Source organism: Physeter macrocephalus, chromosome 3, assembly GCF_002837175.3.
Source record: "Physeter macrocephalus isolate SW-GA chromosome 3, ASM283717v5, whole genome shotgun sequence".
NCBI lineage: Eukaryota > Metazoa > Chordata > Mammalia > Artiodactyla > Physeteridae > Physeter > Physeter macrocephalus.
The window spans coordinates 16,027,485-16,036,604 of record NC_041216.1 but is presented as its reverse complement, the minus strand read 5'-3'; the positions used below and the strand labels follow the sequence as shown (position 1 = coordinate 16,036,604).

At 50.2% G+C, this 9,120-nt stretch overlaps 1 protein-coding gene across 1 annotated transcript in view; it reads right to left on the bottom strand.

Annotated features, from left to right (window-relative positions):
• Positions 1-329: 329 nt before the first annotated feature.
• IFNLR1 (interferon lambda receptor 1) overlaps positions 330-9,120 on the bottom strand; it is a 25,025-nt gene continuing 16,234 nt past the window's right edge. The window contains exons 4-7 of the mRNA XM_007121106.4: positions 6,598-6,740; positions 5,141-5,300; positions 4,705-4,838; positions 330-3,717 (exon numbers count right to left, since the gene is read on the bottom strand). Coding sequence (XP_007121168.2) covers positions 2,932-3,717; positions 4,705-4,838; positions 5,141-5,300; positions 6,598-6,740 — 1,223 coding nt within the window. The 3' untranslated portion in view covers positions 330-2,931. The remainder of the gene's footprint in view (positions 3,718-4,704; positions 4,839-5,140; positions 5,301-6,597; positions 6,741-9,120) is intronic.

The following is a 9,120-nucleotide window of genomic DNA, read 5'->3' as shown; positions in this document are numbered from 1 at the left end:
GTGGATAAACCTCCCAGCTCCTGTCCCTGGCAGGGGAACAAATCTGGAGGGTCCAACACTGAACTCCCAAAGCTCCCTAGGAGGACTGAATCCTAGTTGCCCAGAGCCATGACCTGTTTGATTATGCATCTGGACTGGCTGCCTCCCCTCCCTCTCTTTCCACTCCCCTATTGATGCTTTCTGGAATTGCTGCACTGCTTTATACCTCCCAGTCCTCGCCTCTGGGTCTGCTGCTGGGCACCCAACCCAAGACCCTGTAGTCTTAACAGCGAGAAGAGTGGTGAAGAAACTTTGAGAAATAAGAGCACACGCTTTTCCATTCGATTTTGCCTTTTTCTCCAAAAATAGAGCTCTTTATTTAAAACAGTTTAGGGTAGGTCCCAACAAACATTAGGAAATTACCTAAATATGACATAAACATAAAATAAAATTAGAAATAACTACAAATATCTTAGAACAATATATAATCTCCTCACTACCCTAAAGAATCGGAATGTCACCCAGGCATCACCCGCTCTGCCCCTGACATTTCATGCGTGGCCCTGGAGTTTCCACTATGCAGTTCCTGGCTGCTGGGGACGTGAAAGGGCTTTGTAAACAGTTCAGTGCCGAGCACACCTGACAAATGATAATACTGAATGGCATGCTCTTTCCTAAAGCTGCTCACAGTTTTTTGTTTATGACTTAATGACCATAAAAGAGCTGGAGTTTAGAATTAATAGAAAGCTCGGCCTCTGTCAGAAATTAAACTTTGAAAAAAATGCTTAAAAAACACACAAGGTTTCAGAACAGAGATAAAGCGGTTCCTTCACACAAGCCTAAGACAACAGTGAGGATAGCTTTTAGTTATTTGGAATTTACTTCCACGAACCTGGTTCCAGAAAGGACGCTGGGCTTGGTATCTGGGTATCCTCCTAGGAACTGGCCGTGAGCCACAGCCTTCCCCAGCTCCATGGTTCCAGTTTGCTCTTCCTCTTCTGTGCTCAATCATAGATGTAAACAAGCCTCATTGCAGGGAAACCCCTGCAGAAATGCATGTATGTGTGTGAGTCCCAGCAGTGGTGAAGGCCTCCCGCCAGCTTCGTGCCCCTTGGAAACCCTTGCCGAGACCTCGGTACTGTTTACATGGCCAAGAGGACAGGGGTTGGCCCAGCTGGCCAGAGACCGACAATCTCACCCTCAGAGACGTACACAGTAAGTCAACATTTTAGCTTCCTCGTTTGAAACAAAAGACAGGTGTTCAATTTTAAAAGGGGTTTGCTAACATCTTCTTTAGCAGTTGAAACTCCTACGCACAATCTTACGTAGAGGGCCACTGGAGAAAACCAGGGCCCAGGGAGGCTGCTCTGGTTGCACTGGGGGGATCCTACAGCCCACGGCTCCCCCTGAGATTGAGACGCCTCCCGTGAAGCCCAAGGCCTTTTGGGAACACAGTTTGAGAACCCCTGGACCAGATGCCCTCGAGAAGCTTTTCCAGATCTTCCATTAATGTTCTACCCTTGCGTTGGCTTCAAAACAACACAGCCCCGTGGATAAAATGCTTATGAAGATGCTTTTTACACAAATGGAGGAACTTAAGTCCTGGCAGGTGAAATGGCAGAGCCAAGGATTATGCTGACCCCTGTGGTCCCTGCAGGGCCACCAAACTGACGAAACCTTGGTCTAACGGGTGAAGACTCAGCTCTGCTCATCCATATACTGGCGGGTGTAGGTTAATAAAGTGGTTGTTTGAGAACATCCATCACTACCCTCAGGTAAGGACAGTCACCTGTTTCCAGAAGACAGTGGTTTCTCAAAACTGGAAGAGGAAATGGGTGGGACGTCTTTACAACCGCAATGGTCACCTAAAGGGTCTGAAGTGCTAAGATGGGGATCACAGGCCCAGGGGTCCGACTCCCTGCTGGGTTGCTACCCCACCACCAATTAATCAGACCCCCTAGAAGGTGGGCCATTTGGTATTTTCTTTGCTGGGAAAAGGGCGAGGGACCCTTGGCTGGCCTCCAGCTTCTGAGAACTCAGTTTCCTGACCAGGAGGCAGGGGTCAGCGAGGGCAGGAGGCAGGAGAAAGACTAGAGGTGAGAACTCCGGGCACTCTGAGTTTAGGGTCACAGGTGGGAGATGCCCAGCGGTCCCCTCAGAGCCTGGGTGGATGGAGAATCCTACCAGCCACCACGTGGTGAGTGCCAATGGTGTGGCAGGCATCACACGTCTCTGTCGGAACCCTCACCGTGCCCCGGGTGGTAGCTGTAGAATGGTGACTCGGGTACAGAGAAGGAAGGTATCTCCCCTAAGGCCACACAACTGGGAAATGACGGAGCTGGGATTTGGACCCAGGCCTCTTTGATAATGGAAACTGGGCAATGCATGACTTTGAAGGACCATGCCCTTCCTCTTCCTCTCCAACACCCTCAGCCAACTGGATTTTTCTTCACTGGGGCCCACCCTAGGGGACTCACAAATCAAGATGCCGAGCCTCGGGGGGGGAGGGAGCCCAGCGGGTGCTGGAGAAAGGCGTGAGTCCTGCTACACTTGGTGTGCCTCCAGATTTCTTCCCTCCCCAAATCCAGATGGGCCCTTGTGCTGTCAGCCTTCAGTGTCCCCTGTGACCTGACCTCGCCTGTTTCATGTTGTGCAGAGATGATTTTTCCAACTGGCCTGTCACCCCAGGGACAGTGGGGTGGTCTGACACCCAACCAACCTCTGACCTCCGCCCATCCCTGTCTCCACCCCTCTTGGCTCTCGGCCCAAAGCTGGCAGGTCGTAGGACGGGCTGGCTTCTGACTGCTCATCCTGGCGGACACGTCTGGCCGGGTTCCCCGACGTGCTGTAAGAACCCTCTGCGGCCCCAGCGTTGATGCTCCCAGGACTTCAGGTCTTGGTGGCATGCTGGGTCCCCAGAAAGCTCAGCAGCACCAGACTGGGAGGGACAGCTCACCTGGCCAAGTAGTGCCCCAGTGTCCTACCTCGGACCTCAGTCCTCTGGAGGCTCTTAGCCCCGCAGCTGCCGCCGCCGCTGTCCTCACTTTCTGTTTCCCTCACACCCTCTTCTTCCTCCTCCTCCTCCTCCTCTTCTTCCTCGGGGCTGCTGTCCCAGCAGAAGGTCAGTGTCTGGAGAGAAACTGGGGGCTCCCTGGGGACCAGAATCAGCCCTGGTGATGGTAAGCCCCAGCTGACCCAGGAGGACGGGTTGTCTTCTGGGGGCTCTTCCAGGGAACTCGAGTCCTCGGAGAATTCGGGTGGTGGGAGAGGCTTCTGGAGCTCCTTCCCACCCGGTCCTCGGCCTGGCCTCTTCTTGGCCAAATAGCCAGATGATCCAGCCTCGTCCCAGGGGGAGGAGCCCGCAGTGCCGGCCCAGCTTCTGTCTGAAGAATCGCAAGCAGAGGAGCCTTCGATCTGGACCAGAGGAGTCCAAGGCCCTCCGGCCTCAGTGTGCCCCGGGCTCTGGTGTTCCTGCCTCAGGAAGGGGGGTGGTTCAGTGTAGGGCTGGAAGCTGACACCATCGTCCGTGTCCTCCTCATCCGTGTTCTCCTTGTCGGCCTTCTCCTCCTCAGCGCTGTCCTTCTCTGATCCTGCCTGGACGGTGGCTGGGGCCCTGACTCTAGGGGTCAGCCTGACCCTTCTGGTCAGTTCCTTCTGGGGACAGAGGATCAAGACATGCAGGCACTCTGGGCCACTGGGTTGAAAGGTTGCCCCGGGGTGTCTGTGTCCAGAGAGGTCCTGATTTGGGGAAAGGGGAGAAGAACAGAAAATTCAGCCTTTCTGGAAGAGTGACTGTTCTAATTTGGGTTCCCCTGGAAATAGACTCTGAGACAAGGATTCAAATGTAAGTCGTTTCTTTGGGAAGTGATCCCAGGAGGTGTCAGCAAGGCATAGCAGCCAATAGCGGGGTGTTATCAGGCAAGTTACCCCGAGGGCAGCTGGAACGTAGCCCTGCCGGGGACACAGGCCTCAGAGCACCGTCGGGTGAGGCGTGGAGGGGTGGTGGCGGTGTGGATTCTCTGGCACACGCAGCTGGTTATGTGCACGGGCAGAGGGCCAGAGAAAGCCTCCAGGTTTCAGATGCCAGCTGCAGGAGGTCGAGCTGCTAACTTACCACATAATGGGAACGCAGAGGGATAGGGCAAGGTGCAGACCCATCTAACACAGAGGTTGTCCTTCAGTTAGTGGGAATTCCCTGCAGGTCCCACATCCAGGAACGTTGAAACACTCCCGTGTGGCAGGAACTCTCAGAATCCATCCTCAAAGCCCCCACCGGACCTGAGTGCCCACTGAGCCTCATCTACCACAGCCTCACTTTCCAGGCCTTCATCTGAACAAGTCTGACCTCTCCGGGCTTCCCCTGTCCCAGCTGGCCCCAGGTTCTAAGCAAGCGAGCTAACCGACCGGTGGGGAAATTCCAGCGTCTGCCTGGGCAAGACTGACCCTCGGTTAGGTTGTGAATGAAGTGCCGGGACCCTTTTAAGATATCCCCTTTAGGTGCCATCCTCCCGCCTCCCCTCTGGGCATCTCTCCTGAGGCATATTTGCTATCTTAATTTGGTGCCAAAGGAATGAATTACTAATGGTGAAAATTTAGACAGGAAGATAGATGTTTCGCAGTCTGGGCCATCTTGGTATTCTAGCTGAACTATCTCTAAGTCTAGCTCCACTTCTTTGCTCTTCGACAACCCTCCCTCTCTGTCGCACACCCCCAGGTTTGCCATACCAGGGCCTCTGGCATCTTCGCCGGATGAAACCAGGGGTTGCCCCTGAAGCTCTTCCAGATCACAGGCCCTGTGGCAACGACCAACAGCAGTGGCAGCAGAAGGGGTAGTGGCACCAGGAGTGCCCAGTTGGATCCTAGGAAGAAAAACATAATAACAACTAGAGAAGCAGGGGCTCCTGTCTGTCAACGGCATCTGTGCTGTGGGCTTCACATACATTATCCTATTTACTCCTCATCAGAATAAACCCATCCTACAGAGTGTGGAAAGCAAGGTTCAGAGAGGTTATGTAAGCTGCCCAAAGATACAGTGAGTGGGGTGGAGCTGAGATTTTAATAGAGGTGAGTCTGTCTCTAGACTTGTGCTCTTAACCACCATATTATGAAGATCCTAAGGCCCAGGGGAAAAGTCCCCACTTCTGTACCACTTTGCACCCACCTGGGGCCTCCAGGAAGAAGCAGGTGGGCTCAGAGAACTCGCTGTATTTAGGGTAGCCAAAGGTATATATAGTTCTGGCGCTGAGGCAGTGGTGTCCGCTGGTGTCTGGCTGGAGAGAAATCTGGACTGGCTGGCCATGGGGGGTGGCTGGAAAACTGGTCTGTTTGGAGAGAGAAGCAGAGGCGGGTGGGCCTGCTGGGGGGCACTGGCTCCATGCAGCCAGGACAGGGTGGGGTTGGCAGGACACAGCTGTGACTCCTACACCTTTTCTTGCATTAAGGCTTAAGCATTCAGGGAGCACGTCCCAACACTCTCTGGTTTCTCTTCCACGGAGTTTCGAGGTAGAGATGGTCTGGGCTCAAAAGCAGCCCTTCCACTCAGGGTCACTCCCAAGCACACCCCACCAGGGCCCACAGGCCCTCACTTTCAGGGACAGATGCCTCAGGCTTCCTACCCTCAGGGCGTGTCAATCAATTAGGGCGGGGGCGGTGGTCACTCAGCCATTACAGACACAGAAAACTCTAGGGCTGCCTGTCCAACACAGTAGCCGCTGTGGAACACTTAAATGACACAATGTGGCTTGCATTATGTTTCTACTGGACAGTGCCGGTTGAGAATATCTGTGAGGCTCTTGAAGGTGAGGACCACATCGGATGAAGATCTATCAATATATCTCTGGGATCCAGAGTGCGCAGCAGGTTAGGAGTGTGAGGGTTGGTTCAGTAAAAGACAGAATGGACAAGAACGGGGGTCCGTAGACTACAGCCCCATCTTTTTTTTAAAATAGAGTTTTCCTGGAACACAGCTATGCCTGTTCATGTACCTATTTACTTATGGCTCCTTTCGTGTTACAGATGGAGTTGAATAGATGTGACAGACGATAAGGGCTGCAAAGCCAAAAATATTTACTATCTGGCCAATTACAGAAAAAGTTTGCCAACCCCTGCCATAAATAAATATATACAGACATATGCACATGCATGCACAGAAACAAGTCTGAAATTGGATATACACCACATAGTTATTTGCGATCATCTCTGTGTACTTTTGGTTTTCTTCCTAGAGTTTATCTGTATTTTCTAGGTTTTTTTTCTAATGAATCTGGTGGCTTAACAAGTAGGCTAAGTAGGTTCTTGGAGCCTGTCATACTTCAGTCAGATTAAAAAAAAAAAAGGTTTCATAATTAAAAAAAAAAATTAGGTAGAAAACTGCTGTTTATTACCTGTAATGTGCAGGGGAAGGATGTCCTGAACTTGGCCTCTTAGGGAGAGGGGGGCAGAGGTGGCCCACAGGCCAATCACACTGTGCAGAGTCAAGGGGTGACTGCCAGGAGTGAGGGGTATGCAGGGAAGGCTTCCTGGAGGAGGCTTTCAGGGCTTGGAGGGTGAAGAGCACTGGGGTTTGGTGGGAGAATGAGGAAGGGGACCCAGCCTGGGGGCATGAAAGGGGTTTCTCACCTTATTCCCGGCCCCCTCTTTCCAGAAATCCACCTCATAGTTCAGATCTGGTTGGGGCACGCAGTGGGGCAGCTGGTACGTGGCATTGACACTCAGGATCTCATCTGTCCGGGTGAATACCAGGACAGGTGGGGCTGGCTCCACTGGCAGAAACAGAACAGGACCCATCAGGACCTTGTGGGGGCCACAGGGCATCCGTCCCCCTGCCTCCAGGCAGGCCTGCTCCTCACCCAGCCCAGAGACAGTTAACCTTCCTTTACTCGTGTCACCCCTTCCACTTGGGTGCCCTTCACATGTCACTGGTCTGTCAGCATCCTGCTCATTTGTATTAGTTTTTGTTGCTGCCATAACATATTACCGTGAACTTAGTGGCTGAAATCAACACGGATTTATTATCTCTCAGTTCTGTAGGTCAGAGTCTGGGTGGGCTTGATGGGGTCCTCAACTCTGGGTGGAAATCAAGATGTCAGCTGGCCTGGGCTCTTATCTGGCATTTTGGGCGAGAATTCACTTCCGTGCCCATTCATGCTGTCAGCAGAACTCAGTTCCTTGTGGTTGTGAGGCTGAGGTTTATTTCTATGCCGTTGTTAGCTGGGGCCCTCTCTCAGCTCCTGAAGGCACCTGCATTTTTTTTTTTTTTTTTTTTTTTTAAATTTTTGGTGGCGCTGCACAGCATGTGGGATCTTACTTCCCTGACCAGGGATTGAACCCGAACCCCCTGCAGCTGAAGCACAGAGTCTTTATTGGACTGCCAGGGAAGTCCTGGCACCTGCATTTCTAATCACGTTGCCCCTTCATCTTCAAAGCAGAAACACCATGTTGAATCCTTCTCACACTTCAGCTCTCTCTGATTTTCCCTTCTTCTACACCTCTTCTGCCTCCAGCTGCAGAAAGTTCTCTGCTTTTAAGGGTTCATGGGATTAGATTGAGCCCGTTTGGATAATCCAAGATAATCTCACTACTTTAACACCCATAAACTTAATTAAAATCCCTTTTGCCCCTTTTGCCATGTAATAGTAACATCTAACATATTCAGAAGTTCAGGGATTAGAGCATGAATACCTTTGGGGGAGTCATTCTATCATGGTCCTCCCTCTGACTCCTTGAAAATCATGTCCCTCTCCAGTGCAACATACATTCTCCCCATCCCAAGGTACCCCAGGGTCTCATCCCATTACAGCATCAACTCAAGTTCTAAAATCTCATCATCTACAGTATCTAAATCAGGTTCAGGTGAGATTCTGGGTACAATCCATTCAGTACAACTCCTGGGACACAATTCCTGTCTATTTGTGGACCAGTGAAAATAAAGTACAAGTTATCTGCTCCCAGTATAAGGTGGTGGGATAGGCGCTGGATAATAGTTATAGACATTTTGGTTCAAACAGGGAGAAATAGGAGGTAAAAAGGAGTCACTGTGCTGAAGCAGTTTTGAAATCCAGCTACACAAACTGTACTAGGTTTTAAGGCTTGGGAACTACTTCTCCTTGGCTTTCAGCACTGCTCTCTGGGCTCTTGGTTCCACCCTCTGAATCATCCTTACTTTTCATGAAAGGTATTTGCAGCTAAGTAGTTTCACCAGTCTGCTTCCTTCCAGTAGAAATTGGGGGACCAGTAGCCTTCTTTCTTTTCCTGTCCTCTCTGTCCCTTTTCGTTCAAGCTGACAGTGTTTCTGCTGATATAACATTCTCAAGAATTTTATGGGTCTCCTGTGGATGTCATGGGGACCCACTCCATTAGACAGAAGTCAGTTCCACAAATCTTTTTGAGAAAAGCCCTTCTCTATTTTTGGCTTTAGCTGAGCTGGCTGAGGGATAACACTTCAGCTTTCTAGAGGCCCTTTGATTTGACTGAGGGGAACTGAACTATGTGTCATACCCTTAAATCTCTTCAAAGAGCCTTTTGCTTGACTAAACACTTTGATCTTTCTGTGGTTTTAGTAATGATTGTACAACCACACATTTTGCTGTTTCTCTATGTCACACTCTTGGAAGCAATTTCTTAATTTTAGTATCTTTTGCCATCTGGATAGGTTAAGAATTTCCCAAATCTTCAAGTCCTGGCTCCTTTTTGTTTAGGCTCTTTCCTCAATTTTTCTCTCTCCTCCTTGCATTTTGCTATGATTACCAAGAATAAACCAGGCCATGCCCTCAACACAACATTTATCAAATCTCCTTGATAAATGTCCAGATTCATCATTTACAAGTTCTGCTTTCCACATACCGACCGGAAACAATTTTGCTAATCTTTTTGCCAGTATATAAGAGGCATCCCCCTTCCTGAAATTTTCAATAACATATTCCTCACTTCCTTCTGTGAGGCAGTGCTTTTAGTATCCATACTTCTACTAACAGTCTGTTCGTGATGATTTAAGAATTCTTAAAGGAGATTTAGATTTTCTCTTTGATGCTCCTCGCTTGCTTCTGAGGTCTCACTGGCAGCGTCTTTAATGTCCATTTCTACTGACAGTCTGTTCAAGGTCATGTAGGTTTTTTTTTTTTTTTTTTTTTTTTTTTGCGGTAC